General features: G+C 40.4%; 1 protein-coding gene across 3 annotated transcripts in view; it reads right to left on the bottom strand.

Moving 5' to 3' along the window:
• Window positions 1-20,309, bottom strand: part of POLD3 (DNA polymerase delta 3, accessory subunit) — a 48,664-nt gene extending 28,355 nt beyond the window's left edge. For 2 of the 3 annotated variants that reach the window (XR_004476808.2, XM_004279790.4), the window contains exons 1-3: window positions 13,927-14,191; window positions 12,503-12,558; window positions 3,941-4,043 (exon numbers count right to left, since the gene is read on the bottom strand). Coding sequence is in view for 2 of the 3 variants with exons in the window: in XM_004279790.4 (XP_004279838.1) it covers window positions 3,941-4,043; window positions 12,503-12,558; window positions 13,927-13,986 (219 nt within the window). In the remaining variant the exon portion in view is untranslated. Of the gene's footprint in view, window positions 1-3,940; window positions 4,044-12,502; window positions 12,559-13,926; window positions 14,192-20,087 lie in introns of those variants that run through there. The other variant, XM_033405711.2, reaches the window with a different exon arrangement.

The raw sequence follows: 20,309 nt of genomic DNA, 5'->3' as shown, positions 1-20,309 counted from the left end.
ATATCAGTACCAAAAAAACCCCCAAAACTCAAAACAACACAGCAGCTCAAACTAGGAAAAGAGGAAAAAGAGGAAAAGAGGAAAAAGAGGAAAAGAGGACTTTTTACTAAGTAATGTAATGAGAATTACTGTATAATCATATGGAACCAGATAAAAATTGGATCTCTCACACCATACAAAAAAAATAAATTCTAAATGGATCAGAGATCTAAATGTAAAGAATGAAACATATATATATATAGTATGCACAGGAAGAAAATATGGGTGAATTCTTCTATAAACTAATATAATCTGAGAATGAGGCAGTTTCTTGACTATAATTCAAAATCCAGAAGTAACTGAAATAATCCATAAAAACTAAAAAATCATTTTTGGATGATGGAAAAAAAACCTTTAAGCAACGTAAAAAGACAAATGGTAAAGTGGGAAAAATATCTGCAACTTACATCACAAAGGGTTAATATATAGTTTCTAAAATAGAGAAAATAAAGACTAACTATCCTTTTGAAAATCGGCAAGAGGTATGAAGAAACAGTTCACAGAAGAGAAATGCAGATGACCCTGAAACAGGACCACATGTGCTGTGTAGAAACAGATGCTCTCCTACATTGCTGGTAGCAATGAAAAATGGAGAGGTATTTGGCAATACCCAACGAAGTTTATATATATCCTACTTCTAGGAACGTAACCTTAAAACACACTGGCAAAAACATACAAAACACATATACACTGAGCTATTCACTGCAGCACTATATGTAATAGCCAAAGACTGTAAATAACTCAAATAACTATCAATAAGGGACTGCTGAATAAACTAAGGTATCTCTATCAATGTAGGAGCATGTGGCTGTAATAAGGAAAGAGAAACATTTCTATAACTGCAACAGAGTGATGCTCGGGATAACCTAGAAACCTTAAACTGTTTTCAGTCATCATATGGTTAGTAAAATTGTTGGGTTTGCTTTTCTAAATCTCATATATTTGGCTAAAGCAAATAAATATTTATTTTAATGTTAGGAACAACCAAAATTCACAACATAAGAAAAAAGAACAATATAAAATCAAGTAAGTTTTTAAAAAATATAATTATAAATTTGAACTGGGAATTTGACATGTCTTCATAATGCATTTTCTCTTAAAAAAGCATTCTTAAAAATGTCATGTTCTGCAAAATTGTACAATAAAAATTACAGAGCTTATGAGAAAAAGAGCATTAGAAACTAATCACTCAAACCTATGTAATAGGAGCCCTAAAAACAATAATTGGTACCCTCAGGAGAAAATATCGCAGCTCAGACAGTTCACTGTGACTAAACGCTGCCTTAGGGGATATTAGAAATGCATAAAAACAACGCAGTGGAAATGCCAGTGCTAAAACAACGTAAACCAGAGTACAGCTATGGTTCAGGGGGATCCTATTAAAGGGGACACAGGAGTTGAGTTCAGCATCCATAATCCCAGAGCCTGGCTGGGGGCAAGCCTCTAGAGCTTTTTATCAGTTAAAGAAAAAGGGAAAACATAGCTAGTTGATGAGAGAAAGTTCTTCTTTATAGAAACATTCCAGCCAATAAATCCAGAAGGAATGACAGAATTAGAACATCACTATTTTGTAACTCCTAGTGAATTAATGATCTAGGCAATGATAAAAATCAATCTCAGCTAAAATCATTAGATGAAAAGCTAATGGGGGACCTAATAAAGAATGGATCAAGTAATAACCTCTAAAAGAATCAACCAAACATTTCGTTGAAATTTTCAAAAATTCTCTGGAAGACTCTCCAGGATGAGATTAGAAGGAGGCTTTTACTTTCTATGTATTATCAAGCACTTTTTACAATAATGATCGTTAGAAAAATAGAAATTATTCGTATGCTTAAAAACCCATACAAAGCCTATGTATCTTTTTTTCTTTCTAGAAACACTTAAATTGGGCTTCTCTGGTGGCACAGTGGTTGAGAGTCCGCCTGCCGATGCAGGGGACACGGGTTCATGCCCCGGTCCGGGAAGATCCCACATGCCGCGGAGCGGCTGGGCCCATGAGCCATGGCCGCTGAGCCTGCGCGTCTGGAGCCTGTGCCCCGCAACGGGAGAGGCCACAACAGTGAGAGGCCCGTGTACCGCAAAAAAAAAAAAAAAAAAACTTAAAAAAGAAATGAGAAAGAATAAGAACAAAACCTGACATTATGCTTAACAATCTGCCTTTTCTTAGCCTGGCTCTCTTAAAAGAAAAAACCATGGATAAGCATCCACACTTGGTCAGTAATTAATTCTACAGGGTTCCACAGGGCGGGGCTCTAAAATTCTCACAACCACTTCAACCACAGGAACCCTACTCTTAATATATTTTATATTTTAGGATTCCAAGATTTCATTTGATAAAGCGTTCTGCTGCTTTAAAAAAAGGTGGGCAAAAAAAAAAAAAGCTGGGCAGAATTTAAATGCCCTCTTAAACTTAGAAACAGAAGGCTTTGTACAAGCAAACCACAGCACAGAAGTTTTTAATTGATCATGGGTTACACATCTTTTTGAAAAATGGTCTCAAAAAAATGCACTGAGGAACACAATTTGAATGTACTTTCAAGGGTTCACCCAAGAATCCCTTGAACCCTAAAGACCATGCAAGAATCTGAAATTAAGAACCTCTATCATATGGGTTAGAATAAAAATCTACAACTTTATCTTAAAACATAAATTCTTAACCTTGGACCCTTGTTCAAAAGATCTGTGAACACTGAAAATTTCATGAATATGTCAACATATGCATTTTTCTTTCAGATTCTCAAGGAATCAGTGACCAAAAAAAGAATAGAAACCACTGCTTTAAAGGTACACAGTGATTCCCAGGTCAAGAATTGACTATGACTAAATGGAAGGCTTTGACTAAACTCAAGAAAGAGACAGAGGGAGCTGATTAACCCTGGAAACAAAAGAAGGCATCCAGATGCAAACTTTGGCAGAATCCATTCAAGGGCCATACAGGGAGAGGATTCTGGTCAGGTTTATTTCTGAGAGCAAATGAATCAGGTGTGCTTAATCTGGTTTCAGATATATAATGACATCTGATTCCATCTACACTTGCAAATATCTTAATTAACATCTGGCTGGCCAAACAGCTTACCAACAAGAACAGAATATGCTAGTCAGAGAATATAAGGATCTGATACCCCTAGCAGTTTTGCTTCTCCTTGTAAATTACTAAATCGCCATTCCAGTTTTGAATCTCACATGCTTGGGACTCTATTGATACAAGACAAATCCAGTCAGTATTTTGATAAATCTGGCTTCTGAATTTATGAACCTTAGGGAAAGTCAAAAGGGAAGAGGAAAACATTATCAGTGGATCCCTGAGAAGGAGTCTTGATCCTTGGGCTAAATTCTCTATGGGAGCAAAAGAACCTTCAGGTAAGAGGTTTGGGAAGTAAGAACAGAGGAGGTGTGCCTCAGTTTGGGGAAGGAAGCAAAAGAGGAGGAATTATCAAAGTTCCAAGGATCAGTCTAGTACGGGAGAAGGAATGGAGTTATCTCAGCAGAGCTTCTGGGACGAAAGCTCAGATTAAAATCAAGTTCACTTAAAAAAAAAAAAATTGTACTTGCTGAACACCTGAGTTTGTGGCTTGACATTTGAACGGGCTGAAAATTAACCACCATTGTCTCCAATACACCTTCAAATGGAAGAAAGAGGAATAAGAGAAGCAGTTCCGAATGTCTTGTTGCCTAGGAAAATTGCACAATAATGATAGTCTCTGTATCACAGCCGAGATAGTAGCCAAACTTCTCAAGAGTTTTAGGTTTAGTCTAAAAATCCAAAATAATCACCATCTTCAAGCAGCTTTTTAAAATTTCCATAATACTGAATCTTGTTTTTGCCCTGTGTTGTGTTACATAACACTATTTATAGCTCAAACACATTTAAACTCATAATAAGATTCTGAGAACTTACGGAATGTCCATTCTGAATGAGACTGCCAGACACTAAATAAGTGACATGCAGTTGGGCTCCTGAATTTTCCTTTCGCTTCCTTTCAACATAATCATACAGCATCCTGTTACAAACAAAAGACACAAGTAAGTCATTAGTAAAAGTTTACCTCATCAACTCTTAATTCATGACTTAAAAGTTAGATATATTAAATCTGACAGTCCATCAAATATTCTACAGAATATTTTTGCTCTGTCCCTGGACAGAGAGTTAAAATAAGATGAATGGAACATAGGGGTTGGGGTCAACTTGTATTGAGCTGGCACAGTGACTAGGCAACTGAAATAAAAGAAATCTAATAATTGGTCAAGTGGGACTGAGCCTGCACTAAAAGAGGCAACGACATATAATGGACAGAATAATCAATCAAGGATAAGTTCAGTCACTATCTAGCCATTTGATCCTGGATAAATTAATTAGTTTTTCTAGGCCTCTTTCTATCCTGAGGTATAATTTGGGAGGGCTGTACAAGATTGGCAATCCTCTGTTAATCTGGGATTCCTGTGGCCATCCATAACCCTCCATCCTGGACTTCCATGGTGGTCCAGTGGTTAAGACTTTGTGCTTCCAATGCAGGGGGTGCAGGTTCGATCCCTGGTCGGGGAACTAAGATCCTACATGCCTCGCGGCACGGCCAAAAAGAAAAGAAAAAAAAAAGAAAGAAAGAAAAGAAAGAACGTAAGCCTCCATCCCTCAAAACTGTAAGCAAAATGTAGGTGTTTTTTGGCAGGGAAAGAGGGGAGAGAGTGGAGATGGTTCAAGGTTTTCAACAGATTTGCAAAAGGATTACTCCAGAACGTTAAGAACCACTATGTAGATGATTGCAAATGTACAGCTCTGAAGTTCCAATTTTATGATCATTCAGAATCGATGCTGTTTCAAAACTGCAAATGTAACAGCTTACTCACACTGTCCAGTATTCATTAACCTGAGACTGCCAAACACTCAATATAGAAATAACGTTGCTTTTATAACACTTCCTAAATTCATTTTTATCCTTACGATCCACTTAATATCAGAAGCTGATTCCCCTCAATAACTTACAGTTTAACAAAAACATCAACCAAGAGACATCATTTGTGTCGTTTATTTCAAGAAACATTTACCGAGCCTCTATGACATGTCCCGAGCCTCTATGACATGTCATACTTCTGGCAAGAATAAGGGAAACTCAACCTACACTGTTGACTACTCTCTTAGCTTCCTTGATCCAATGCCTCACTGAGTCTCCTGCCACCTCTCTAACTGCCTCTGATCCATTTCCTGCACAGACTTGACTACCTACTCCTTTTCTGTACTGCTGGGGCTGTCTTCAGCTATCTTTTGTCTATATATATTAGAGTGACCAATGATCTGGGTTTGCCTGGATCTGAGGGGTTTCCTGACATGGACTTTTAGTTCTAAAACCAACAGTCCAGGGCACACCAGGATGATTGGTCACCTTACTAAATCTTCTCCTTGATCCATTTCATTCATCCCCATGGCTTCAATTACTCCCAACAACAATATCATCTGCTCAAACCACCCAAGCCAGAAATCTGGGAGTCGTTATCCCTCACTTTTCCCAGTCCGGTGAGTTGCCAAATCTTGTCCGTTTTCCATCCCAAGTAATTCTTGACTCCATGCCCTCCAAATACCTTGACTGGACTATTTCAATTCCAAGTGCCAATGCCTTCCTCACACCACCTTCCCATTCATTATCCACAAGGGTGCCAAGGTGAAGTTTTAAAAATGCAAATCAAGTCATTCGGTCAGCAAAACCTTAATGAATGGCTACTTCATGCTCTATGCCTTGGGGATAGAGCAGAGAACAAAGCAATCAAAGTTTCTACCCATTCAGAGTTTGCACTGCAGAAAAGGGAGATACAATAAACAAACAAGTAAATATATGTCAGATGGTAGTAAATCTATGGGGGGAAAAAAAAGATTAGGAGAATAGAGAGTGCCTGAGAAGTTTTGCTATTTTATATGATTAGGGAAGACTCCTTCCCTGCAGGAAGTTACAGAGCCGCCAATGTGAATATCTCAGGGAAGAATGTTCCAGGCAGAAAGTACAGCAAATCCAAAGGTTCTGAGGCAAGAATGTAAGCAAGGTGCAAGGAACGGAAAAGAGGTGAGTGTGCTGAATAAGGAAGAAGGGAAGAAGAGAGCCAAGCACCAGACATGTAGGGCTTTGTGGCTCTATGTAGGAAGGAAGTCCTCAGAAGGTTTAGAGCAGAAACAACATGATCTCATCTTTTAGGAGGATTCCTGACTGCTGTGTGGAGAATATACTGTTAAGGGGCAAGGAAGGAAGCAGGGAGACCACTTACAAGGCTACTGCAATCATCTAGGCTAGAGATGATGGTGGCTCAGACTACAGTGGTAGCAATGGAGCCAGTAATCAGTGGATGAATTCTGGGGACATCTTAAAGGGAGAAACAACAGGATTTGCTGATGGACTGACTGTGGGGTATGAGAGAAAAAGAAATCAAAGATGACTGGATTAAGCAACTCAAAGAATAAAGCTGTCATTCACTGAGATAGAGAAAAGCAGGAGAAGGAGGCGATGTGGGAGAAATTAGGAGTTAAGTTTTGGGGCATGTTAAATCTGAGATACCTATTAGTCATTAAGTGCTGTTAAGAAGTAGCTGATTATTCTTAGCTGAAGTATTATTCCTTGTTCAAAAGTTTTCAGTAGCACCCCATCCCCTAAGGAGCAACTCCACAGGTCTATCAGTGACATGTAAGACATTTCTTGTTCTGGCCCCTGAATCTCTCACCATTCTCCCACACTCACACAATTTTCAGCCTTATGAAATATTCTGCAGTTCCCCTGGCTCTTCTGTATGCCCCTCCTTCTGCCTAGAATGTTCTTCTCAGACTTCATCCACCTAATTCCTTATCAAGATAGCAGCTCAGTTATCACCTCCTATGTGAAGCCTTCCCTAACACCACTAGGCCAGCAGGGCACCCTTGCCGTCTAAGTTCTAACAGGACCTAGCCCATATCTGTTATTATAGTTACCACACCGTATTCCAATTACTTAGTTTATGTATCTGACATCCCCACTAGACTATACACATCTTGAGGGAAAAAAACCAACATTTTTGTTGATTCCTCTATCTTGTTCTCTTTAGTGTGTCCTTCCATGCAGCAATTATGTTAGGAAAGATGAGGAACACAGAGTCATGAACGTTTTGGTTTATTTATGCTAGTTAGGACCATGCTAGCAGAAGAAATGGTAGGAAGGGACCATGCCCAAGATGCTTTGAGCTTGCTGGCGAAACACGCTGTCGTTTATCAACAATTCAGTCTTGCTTGTATCATCATAGTCACTGTCCTCTGTGCACTTATCTCCGCAAATCAGGCCCAGTTCTCTTTTATATTAACGAGATGGTCAGAACTGCACAAACTCTTAGAAAAATTTCTGCATACCTTTTGAATCTCTAAGACATGTTCATCTAATTTGATTATGCCAAACACCTTACCAACAAAACACGCAAAGTATTCTTAAATATGACTAACAATGCATATCACTTCTTACAAGATGCACTTCCTACACACATGATTAACTATACCTTCGCATCTTCTCATCCCTCCTGATCAGTTCCACCCATAATTTTCCCATAGGATGAATACAGTGTATACCTATATTGTCTTCCCTAATCTAATTCCTTCACAGCATTTTTATAACCTGAAATTATCTTGTTTAAGTCAATGATGGGAAGGGTCTTGTCTGTCAAGTTTGCTGTTTTATGACAGAGCCTAAAATAATGCTAAAAACTGAAAAAATATTTCTTTATTGCATCCAAGCAAATAGTAACAACCATGCCCAGTCACTGCCCTCAGTGCCAACAGTGAAACTTTAAATGCTCTCACTATAGTTAAAAGAAAAAAGGGTGACCTAACCTTGCACCTAAAGCAATTAGAGAAAGAAGAACAAAAAACCCCAAAGTTAGCAAGGAAAGAAATCATAAAAATCAGATCAGAAATAAATGAAAAAGAAATGAAGGAAACGATAGCAAAGATCAATAAAAAAAAAAAAAGGGTGACAGGACACTCTAAGTCTCAGTTTTCTCATCTGTTAAAAAAGGTTGATAGGGACTTCCCTGGTGGTGCAGTGGTTAAGAATCCGCCTGCCAATGCAGGGGACATGGGTTCAAGCCTGGTCCGGGAAGATCGCACATGCCATGGAGCAACTAAGCTCGTGCGCCACAACTACTGAGGCTGCGATCTAAAGCCAGCAAGCCACAACTACTGAAGCCTACACGCCTAGAGCCCATGCTCAGCAACAAGAGAAGCCACCACAATGAGAACCCCGTGCACCGCAACGAAGAGCAGCCCCCGCTCGCAACAGCTAGAGAAAGCCCGCGTGCAGCAATGAAGACCCAATGCAGCCAAAAATAAATAAATAAAATAAATAAATTTAAAAATAGAAAATAATTTATTGCTAAAAAATGCTAACTATCGGGCTTCCCTGGTGGCGCAGTGGTTGAGAGTCCACCTGCCGATGCAGAGGACACGCGTTCGTGCCCCGGGTCCGGGAGGATCCCACATGCCGCGGAGCGGCTGGGCCCGTGAGCCATGGCCGCTGAGCCTGCGCGTCCGGAGCCTGTGCGCCGCGACGGGAGAGGCCACGACAGTGAGAGGTCTGCGTACCGCAAAAAAAAAAAAAAAAAAAAAGTTTTAACTATCATCTGAGGCTTCAGAAAGTCATAATCCTTTTGTTGGTGGAGGGTTTGAAACATGATGAGCATTACCAAAATGTGACACAGAGACAACAAATAAGCAAATGCTATTGAAAAATTGGCACCCACAGACTTTGTCAACACAGGGTTGCCACAAACCTTCAATTTGTAAAAACAAAAACAAACAAAAAAACGCAGTATCTGCGAAGTGCAGTAAAGTGAAGCACAGCAAAATGAGGTAAGCCTATACACATTTTAGGGCTTCACTTATAAATAAGCTTGGACCAACACAGTGTATTCTTATTGTGAGGACTGAAGCATTTTTAGTATAATTAGCACAAGATACATAGAAATGTTAAATAAAGTGATAATTATTGATTTAAGAGCTAAAACTACAGAACTCTCAGAAGAAAACACAGAAGTACATCTTCATGGTTTACTTGGGTTAGGCAAAGCCTTCTTAGATACTATATAAAAAGCACAGGCAACAAAAGAAAAAAAAAAAACTGAACTCCATCATCAATAATAAGAACTCTTACGCTTCAAAGGGCACCATCAAGAAAGTGCAAAGAAATCATTATCTGATCAGGGACTTGTCTCTAGAATATATAAAGAACTCTTACAACTCAATAATAAAAAGACAAACACAATGGAAAAAATGGGCAAAGGATCTGAATAGCTATTTCTCCAAAGAAGATACACAAATGACTAATAAGCACATGAAAAGATGATTAATGTCATTAGCCATTACAAAAATGCAAATCAAAACCATAATGATACTGCTTCACACCCACCAGGATGGCTAAAATTTAAAAAGACAGATAACAGAAAGAGTTGACAAGAATGCTGAGAAATCAGAACCCTCATACCTTGGTGGTGGGATTGTAAAATAGCGTAGCCACTTTGAAAAATAGTTCCTCAGCTCCTCGAAATGTTACATATGACCCAGAAATTCCAATCGTAGGTGTATACTAAGAGAACTGAAAATACATGTCCACACAAAAACTTGTACACAAATGTTCATAGTAGCATTATTCATAACACGCCAAATGTGGAAAAAACCTAAATGTCCATCAACTGATGAATGGATAAACGAAATGCTATATATCCATATGTTATAAGTTGAATTGTGTCCCCCCAAAAAAGATATGTTGAAGTCCTAACCACCAGTACCTCAGAGTATGACCTTATTTGGAAATAGGGTCTTTGCAGATGTAATAAGTTAACATGAAGTCATACTGGAGTAGGGTGGGCTCCTCATCTACTATGACTGGTATTCTTGTTTTTTTTTTTTTTTTAATGGTATCAACTGCTTTTTATTGAGCACATATTAAGTACTTTCCATAAAATTCATTCTGCACCCTGACCTTAGAAGCTACATGTTTTTATTATTCCCATTTTTCAAACAGAGACAGAAGCTCAGAACCTAAGAGTGGTGACTCAAGTGGGTAACTCAGCTAAATGAGTGGATTCTGATTCTGGATGCATGGCCTCCAAAGCCAGTGTTTGTAACCCTAAGGCTCCTGTGCCTCAAACTCTGCTCTGCTGGCATTGGCTGGAGGGAGCCAGGATGAGCCTCTAAGGGTTAGGCCTTCCAAACAGGAGCCACCAAGCCTGGTGTCTCATCTGTCTCCCAGTTTAGCCTAACTGGTATCCTTATAAGATGGCTATGTGAAGATACAGACACACAAGGAGAATGCCATGTGCTATGAAGGCAGATACTGGGGTTATGCAGCTACAAGCCAAAGAATGCCAAACATTGCTAGCAAACCACCAGAAGCTAGGAAGAATCAAAGAAGAATTTTTCTCTACAGGTTTGAGAAGGAGCATGGCCCTGCCAACATCTTAATTTTGGACTTCTAGCCTCCAGAACTGAGACAATAAATTTCTGTTGTTTTAAGCCACGCAGTTTGTAGTATTCTGTTATGGCAGCCCTAGAGAACTAGTATACTATATAATGGAATATTATTTAACCATAAAAAGGAATGAAGTACTGATACATGCTACAACATGGACAAACCTTGAAAATATTATGCTAAGTGCAGGAAACCAGACACACAAGATTACTTATTATTAATAAGTAATCTTAAGTATTAATAAGTATTAATAATTACTTATGATTCCATTTATATGAAATGTTCAGGATAGGCAAATCTATAGATGGAGAGTGTATTAGTGGTTGCCTAGTGCTTGGGGGGTGGGGGGAGAAGAATGATGAGGGACTACTAACAGATACAGGGTTTCTTTTGGGGGGTGATTAAAATGTTCTGAAATTAATTATAGTGCTAACTGAACAACTCTGTAAATATATTAAAAATCACTGAATTGTACATTTTAAATGGGTGAATTGTATGGTATATGAAACATATGTAAATAAAGCTGTTTTTAAAAAAAATAATTATGAAAGAAAGTAACAGGGTGCATGACAGAGACAGAGGAGTAGGGACACCTGAAATAGAGCATTAGGGAAGAGTTGCTATATAAGTAATGTGTGAAATTTGAGCTGAAACCTGAACAATGAGGACAGCTGTGAGAAGAGCATTCCAGGCTGAGGGAATGGTACAAATTTCCTTGAGTGAGAATGGGCTTGAGACATCTGAGGAAAAGAAAGGCAAATATGGCTAGAGTATAAGTGACGTAGAGAGTGGTATGGGATGAAACTGGTAGACAGGCAGGGGCTAGACAGCGTATTAATTCCATAAAAATTATAGGAAATAATTCCATAAAAATTATAGCTACAGTAAAATTGCAGGCAAGTTTATTTCATCTCCAGTCCTCAATATGCACCTTTAATCTCAATAGGCTTATATAGTAACAGTTACCTCATTTCATATTTAAACATCTATAACCATAACAAATAATTACTCTTATGGGTGTCTAATCCTAAAGTTACCTAAACCTGTTAGGTTTGGGCCAGGACTGGTCTCAGCAATGGCAATCTCATATAGTCAAAATCAGTCCGAACCCACCCCTGGGCCAAGAGTTTCAGGTCTTGAAGGCATAAACATCACAGTCAAAATTAAACTCCTAGATCTGCCAAACAGCAACCCAAATCAAGCCAAATCAACCCATTCTAGAGATCAGGGATTTTTTTTAAGACTCACAGAATGTTCCTATGACTCAAGGAATAGGGAAAAACCAAACCACCTTTAGGAATAGAGCAAACAAAATGAGTATTTAACTCAATATATGTGCTCTCAGCCTGTTCACCAATTCCTACCCATTGGACATAGACAACACCTGCACATTTTCAGGTGAAGAAGTTAATTCAAAAAGCCTGCCCCTTCCATTTTGGCCCCAAGTTGGACTACAAGTTTCAGCAAGTAAAGGTGACAGGGCAAAATTCAAGAAGGGCAATGCTCTGTGTCATCCTGAACACTCCCTTTTTAGTTTCACTTAAATAGTTCTACCCTGTCTTATACTGTTACACAGCCTGTGTCAAACACCTGTTGACCTCATTATGGAAGTTATTTCAATGACACCCAGAGATGGGCCTAAGGAGCACATGTGAAAATGTAATGAAGATAACAGACATATAAATCTGAGATGTAAACAGAATTGGCTAGCCCATTTAATATATCAGAAATAACAAAGTGATGTTAACCAGAGGGCAAGGCTACAAATAAATCCAGTAAACATATCACCACACATTTGTATACAAGTCCACCTATCTCCTAAATAATAGACAAAAGCATTAAAGGTAGTAAAAAAAGGTATTCATTCCCATTCCCCCTCAGGGTGGGTGGGGTGTGGGTTCTAACCTAGAGACTATCTGTAAAGCTAACAGAGCAAAAGAAAACAAATAAAACCAAAAATTCCAATCAGATTAAAATTAGTAATAAATTGTACTTACTGTTTGGCCTGATTAACATGAACTCCTAGTGTATAGCTCAGCCATTTGTATGTCACCTGCAAGAAGAAGGAGTTTTTTTTAATGTTTTATTAGATGACTCCAGAGTGCAGGTCTGAACCAAGGGCTCCTAAAGATTCTTACTCTTAGACGATTAAGCCTTATAAATTACATTAGATGCCACCCCAGTTTTGCCAAGAACCATCCACCTAGGCAAGTAGGACTCAGATATTTATCTTACAAATACTAAGAAGTTTGTATCACAGATTAATGCAAGAATCTAAAAAGAAAGGCTGAATATACATAGAAAAAAATCTCATTTTTCTCACACTCCTTGTTTTACTAAGGCCCTTTTTTTCACATTCTGTCCTTTTTTGGGGCCACCACCAAAAACTATCCTCAAACTCACCCAGAAGCTAGGTTACTTTGGAGTGTATAACTCAGAAACTTCTGAGGAAAGTTGCAGCCATACAAACATTAAAGGGCACAGGTGGTAAAGGGGTCAGGGAATGAGTGAAGTTGTTGAATACTGTATCAAGAGGTTAGACTGGAAACTATTGGCATCAAGCTTTGATCTTCCTTCCATCCTTCGTTGAACTCTCCTGTCATTTGCCGCTTCCTTATAACCTGTCACCCACCTCTCAAAGTCTTCCAATTCTAAACGCTGAGTTTCCAATAATTAGAAGACTTATATAGGTTAGGCAAAGGCAGTGTGATGTAGAGGAAAGCACTAGCAAAAGAGACAGACCTAGGCTGGAAAACTGATTATCCCTTACTAACCACAAATAAATTATTTGGTCCCTCTGCTTCAACTGCCTTTTCTAGGGATACTTCCACCGACCTCTAGGTGGGTCACTGTAGAGACTAAACGCAATGTGTATCCAAAGCACACAGTAGGCACTCAGTCATCACGATTTGCGAAGCACTCTCATATCAATCGTTTCACTTGATCTTTACTCCAACCCTGTGAGGCAGGCCAAGCCTGTATCAATACCAAACTTCCAGGAGGAAGAAACCAACTGACGGCCGGAAGGTTAAACAACATGTCACTTAACCCGGTCAAAACACAGTTTCCTCAACTGTAAACTTGAGACTTCAAACGCCAACCACGTCGTCAGACAGGTGTAGAGACGCCTTAGAAACATTATCAACCAATGTTCCTCCCACCCCCCGCCCCCGCCCCAGACCTCCGGGGCCCCGGGCCTGTGCACAGAACCCAGCACGCCCACCCGAAGGACGCGGATTTGCGCGCGGGCCACAGGTCCTCGCCGGCGAGTTATCGCTCGCCCTGGGGCACCAGGCGTGGGGACCGTCTCCCCTGGGCCAGTTCCCACGCGGCACACGCAGAGGCGTCAAGGCCCCCGCTGCCCTCGCTGGGCACAGGACCCCAGTCGCACGCCCGCATTCCCCAAATCCTAGCTCCTCACTATCTTGTTCTGGTCCGTGACGAACTCGTCTATATTTTCCAGATAAAACTGGTCCGCCATGGTGCCGCTGCGCCGGGCCCCGCCGCCTCCGAGCTCCCCTGGCCACTTCAACTGCAGCTCCCGCCGGCGGGAAACGTCTTTCCTCCCTTGCAGGTCCCGGGTCGTTTCTCACAGCAACGGAGGCGACGCGCTACGGCGGCCGCCCGAGGGTCAAACTAGTCTCGGAGACGGCGCAGGCTGAACGAAGCGGAGCTAATAGGACCGGACGGAAGTGAAGTCCTAGCAGCGCAGGCGTGCTCTGCAGGAGCTGAGTGTAGAGCCCTAGTTTCAAATCCCAGCTCTGCCTCTTAGTGACTGACGCAGGGCAAAATACCTCACCTCTAGGAACCACAGTTTTTCCAACTCTAAATTGATAAAATAATCCTTACCTTTTCATACATTTATTCAACAAATATTTATTAAGTACCCAGTCTATTCCAGGCACTTCTTAGGCACTGGGACATAGCAGTGAACAATAAAGACAGAAATAAACAAGTATTTTAGTAAAGTCCTGCCAGCTGGGATAAAGTACTGCCTGTTATAATCTCTCAGAATTGAGAAATCAGGGAAAGTTTTCCAGAGAAGATGAGAGAGGGGGAGTATTTGCTGGGAAGAGAATAGTTTTCATTATGGTTGGAATGCCGGGAGAAAAGGACGATGAGGAGGGATGAGACGGAAGAAGCCAAATCATGCTATGCCTACAAGGTTGTGTGAAGGGGCACGTGCACTTTATTCTCAAGAAAAGTTTTCGAATTGGGGAATTTCAACTAAAATTTCTCCTAACATCAGCTAAAAAACCATTCAGCAGAAGCCAGTGTATTTCAGTAGGGCAGCAAAGTGGACAATGGAGCAGGCTGTAGAGTTAGACCCTGGATTTGAATCCTGGTTTTGATATTCGTGTGTGAACTTAGGTAAGTTGTTTAACCACTGCAAGCCTGTTTCCCCAGCTACAAAATGGAAATAGTGGGACTTCCCTGGCAATCCAATGGTTAAGACTCTGCCCTTCCAGTGCAGGGGGCACGGGTTCGATCTCTGGTCAGGGAACTAAGATCCCACATGCCACAAGGCCCGGCCAAAACATTAAAAAAAAAAAAAAAAAGATGGAAGTAGCAATAGCACCCATTTCAAATGTTTGTTGCAACATGCATTCATTCAAGACATAGCAAAAGCCTACTAAGGGCCAGGCACTGTTCTGGGTACTGGGGCCCTGGGGATACAGCTGTGATCAATAACACACAGAGCCTGTTCACATGTAGCTTACACTTTCTTGGAGATTTTTTTTTTTTTTTTTTGCGGTACGCGGGTCTCTCACTGTGTGGTCTCTCCCGTTGCGGAGCACAGGCTCCGGACGCGCAGGCTCAGCGGCCACGGCTCACGGGCCCAGCCGCTCCGCGGCACGTGGGATCCTCCCGGACCGGGGCATGAACCCGCGTCCCCTGCATCGGCAGGCAGACTCTCAACCACTGCGCCACCAGGGAAGCCCTTTCTTGGAGATTTTTAAGTGAGGGACCGTAGCAGCTTAAAATAGGATCGTACGTACTGGAAATTGAGAACTAACTTGGGTTTTCTTTGAGTCAGCAAAAACTGCTAATGAATTAGATGAGTGGAGTATGAGAAAGACAGTAATCAAGGAAAATGCCTAGATTTGGAACCTAAATCTTTAGGTTAATGGTGATGCCTTTGACTACTGAGATATGAAGACTGAGAAAAGGAGCAGATGAGAAAATTTAAGAATTTTATTTGGCCAGAGTTATAAACGGGATAATATACATATACCCCTCATGCCATGCCTGCACACAATGAAATCAACAATTAGTATCTGTTATTGGAATTGGCAAATAATAAAATGACTAAAGTTAGAAAACAACAACAAAAACAGTTATTACATTATTATATACCAGGCACACTGTACCAGGCTTTGAGAGAGAGATTTCATTTGATTCTCATAGGATCCCTGCAAATGGATTGTGTTTGTCCATATTTTAGAGACTAGATTGCTGAGGCTCAAGAGAGGAGACACGGATTTTCCAGGTCACAGGGTTAAGTGGTAGTACTGGAACCGGAACTCATTTCTAGTCATTGCTCCACAGGATTGGAAAAGATGTCAAAATTGACCAAAGAAGAGTCTTGATACTACCTCCCTGCCTAAAGGAAGCAGATGATAATACTTAGAGACTACCTGGCCCAACAAGGTCCTAGATCTGCCAATATTAAAAGAGTTGCATGTCTTTTAGAAGCCAGATTCGTGGTTGTCTTTGGGAAGATAGAAAATGAAAGGGAGTAGGAGGAGGCTTCTGAGGAAAAGGTAATGTTCTGGTTCTGGATCTGTGGATCTGGATCCCATGGGTGTGTCAAGTCTGTGAAAATTTGAACTGTACACTTTTGATATATATGGTTTTCTATATGTATGTTTACATCTATAAAAAGTTTACATGATTATTCAGGAAATCTTTAACTACTGTGCCAGGTCTTCTCAAATCAGTAAAACAGAAAATAGGTACAGGTAAGGATGGGTATTGGAAAGGATAGGTTTAGTCTTAACCTTGGAAAAAAGAAAGGAGATCTGGGAAGAAGGGATAATGGACAAATGGACCCCAGGCAAGACAGTAATGGAATTATCAAGTTAAGATAAATGATCAAAGGCATCTCCAAGACTGGGTTGGAATAATAAGACTAGAAAGGAATGACCACCGCTATGCCTGGGAGGGGGCAGGTTGGGAGTTGGGCTTGTACATTAAGGGCAGGGAGCTGGAGGCGGAAGGGAAAGCTCTTCTGCTTATGTCTGAGGCCTACGCAGCCTTGAACTTTCCTACCTCAGGGAAGGGTAGCTGACTGGAAAGCATGTGGGCTTTGGAAATACATTTTTCTTTCAAAAAGCAAGCAAAGCAAACTAACAAAAACCTAGGCTTGAATCCCAGCTTCACCACTTCCTAGCTGTGTGGCCTTGGGCAAATCATTTAACCTCTCTAGTCCTCATTTTCATCATCTTTAAAGAAGGGACAATGATAGGCAGTGATGTTCTGATAAATGATTAAGAACCAATTTACCAAATAAAATAAGCCCTGATTTGTAGTCGTTGCCAGCTTCTGTGGTGTAAATATTCCCACCATAGCAGATTCCAAACTACAGATAGTGAAGTCACAGAATGCAGAGTCAGGAAGAGATGCACACTGTCACACCATTATTTCCACTGTACAGATACAATAAGCAAATAACCTCAAGAGCATAGATGATACTAAAATGTAGTAATATAATTGAGAAATAAGATTTGAATATTATCTTTGTTTTTAATATAATTTATTTAATAGTAAGTTACGTAATTTAATTTTTAGTAACAGCTCTGTTTAACAAGTGACTTGCAAACTTTCTGAAACTTTAACATTCAGCTCTCATAAGCAAGTATGAGCCAGCTCCAGCACACGACTATAAATATAATTTAACTTGCATGATTGAGGGGATTGAAGGAAACATGTTCTGTGCCTGGCAGATAGCTAAGTGCTCTAAAAATGGTAACTATTATTATATAACTAACACTTGCATACAACTAACTATATGCCAGACTCTGTTACAAGTGCTTCACAAATAGTAACCCATCTAACCTCCATAAAAGTCCTAGAAAGTAAGGTGTGTTATTAGCCCCTTTTTCCAGATAAGTAAACATTGGCACAGAGAAGTTAAGTAACTTGCCCAAGATCACAGAGTAAGTGGCAAAGCCAGAATTATAACCCAGGCAGTCTGGCTCCAACATCCATGATCTTAAACATTGTATTTTGCTGCCTCATTATTAGTTTACAACTGCATATAGAAAAATAATAAGTACTGTGAAAGTCTAACACACTTTATTGCAGAATTTTGGAATCCGTGTGCACATCAGTCAAGTGAGAATTGCTTTCAGTGGAAGCCAAGTAACAAATGATATATGTTGAGTATCTAAAGGATGTGGGAATATAGAGTCCAGGTAAACAGGAGTTAATCTTAGAAGTTTTCAAGGCAATTGTTGCAGAGGGTGAACAAGGTGGAGGGAGGAAAGTTGGTGGTGGGGGGAATGGATCTTTGATTAGGTTTATGGAGGAAACCACAGCTAACAAATGCCAGTGACAAGCCTAGGACTGTGGCCAGGAAATTAGTGTTTTTCTAAATAATGCCTGAAAGCTTAGTTCTAGGGTCAAAACTAAATCAGAAAAGAAAGGAGTGCTCTGCACTTTCATGCCCATAAATCATAGGTATGAAACTCCTTCAGCTCATGTGCATCACTGGAATGTTAATAACTGTCAGTTATTGAGCACCTACCATGTTGTGGGGACCTTGCAGAGGTTTAATCCTCAAACAACCCTGTTAAATTCTATTATCCCTTCACCAAAAAAGAACTCAAATTTGAAATCAATTTTATGTTGTTGATAGGAAGAATGAATGGGAAATGATTTCATATAAGTTCCAAGACAAGTTTTGCTTAAACTAATAACTAAGTAGGATTTTAGAACTGGCCTCCTTCTAATATAATAACAACAGCCTCACCAGCATCTAATAGGTTCTCAGTGACATTTATTGACTTAAATTCAATTACACTGAAGGAAGTGAGATTTGAGGGGGAAAAACACTGGATTAAGAAACAAGGTGATCTGAGACAGTGTTCACTCTTACTTATCATTCTTGGAGTGTGGAAAGTGTACAGGCACCATGCTAGGCCTTTTACTTTAATATTCTCATTTAATCTTCAAAATAATTCTATAAAGTAAATAAATATTATTACTTACCTACTATTATCCCTGTTTTTCAGATGAAGAAACTGGAGCTCAGAGAGGTTAAGTAACTTGCCCCAAACCATCCAGGTAGTAAGTGGTGGAGATAGGTTTCCACCCAGGTGTGCCCAGAGCCCATGTTCAAACACTGTGGTTGTCTTTGGAGGAGAGCATTGGACTGATTTTTATTCTTTTCCTTATTTTATTGTTTTTTATGCATCTTTGAATTTTTACAAGTCATTTTTACAAGTATCAATTTTATTGTTAGAAAAAAAATGAACATATTTTCATTTTGAAGAAAAAGTGCATTTAGCAACGTAAAATTAACTCATCTTCCTACTCCAGGCATGGTGTTTTCCCTATTTGAAATGTAAAAGGCAAATCTCCAAAACGGAAAAGTACCACCATTCCTTCCTTCACCTCAAAGACTGCTTCTTTAAATAAGACAACTCACTCCCTATTCCTTAAGGATGAGTCTTAAGATTAGTTTTAAGAACACGAGCAGTTCTGGGGATGGCAGTGTCAGGTGATACCAGCAGTGGGAGCCATAGCATCAAGGCTCCATGTCTCCAAACAGAACCTAAGGTTGATGTTAGAAATAGAAGGCTGACCCTCCTCTTTCCTCCTCTTCATCCCACTTTACCCCAGAAATGATTGGCTTCAGAGAGTCTAATGATTCTGACAGGGCAGGGGGTGGGAAATCTAGACGGGGCTCAGTATTGAGAGGGAATGAGGAGCTGTCAACCTGTATGTGGGCAGGATCCCCAGACCTCAAGCAGGGGAAGAGGGCCTGTAAGTGCAACTCAGGAGCCCCACCAGCTGGCTGGGCTTCAGGGCTGCCATAGGTCTCTGGGGGATAGCATTCCAGTCAGGGTAACGGGTTAGAACAAAGGAGTATAAGATTAAGAATTATGACTCGGAGGCCACATAACTGTCCAAGGGCCATTCCAGAGCCCCAGAGGCCCAGGACTTATTAACACCAAGGTATTTAGCATTAGATCATTCGTACATTCATTCATCAAACGTTACTAAAGGTCTCCTACCTACTAGACCCTGTGTGACCAATGGGAACACAGCATAGTCTTCATCCCTGGGGATTTTAGAGTTGGGGGGGAATAAACAGCAATACAGTGCAAGGGAAGCACAGGTTGCCATGTGAACCCACAGGAGGCAACCAACCCAGCCTGAGGATCAGAAGACATGCGCGGGGAAAAGTGGACTTGGGTTTCCAGGATTAGATGTGTAATCCCTCCTCTCACTTTAGGCAAAATATACAAGAAATGAACTCAGGGTGCTGCCATTTTTATAGTTTTTAACAACGCAAAACACAACTGTATTTCCTTTTAAAAAAAAAAAAAAGCTGTTTTATGAGAACACATATACCTTATGCAGACTGTCCTGTGGAATGTACAGCCACCAAGGCCAGGACACATCAACCTTCCTGACAGCTGGGGAGGCAGGAGCCCAGGGGATGGTGAGATAAGGCTCCAGGTGCTGTTTTAAAACACTTTATCAGTTCTGTAAAAATCAATGTAAAACCCCTCAGTTATCAAAACAAGGTGGATGAGGCAAGAGGACACTCGGACACTGGTTCCCTTGTTTCAT

This window comes from Orcinus orca, chromosome 8 (genome assembly GCF_937001465.1).
Source record: "Orcinus orca chromosome 8, mOrcOrc1.1, whole genome shotgun sequence".
Classification (NCBI taxonomy): Eukaryota; Metazoa; Chordata; class Mammalia; order Artiodactyla; family Delphinidae; genus Orcinus; species Orcinus orca.
Note: the sequence above shows the minus strand (reverse complement) of the source record. Positions and strands in the feature narration are given on the sequence as shown.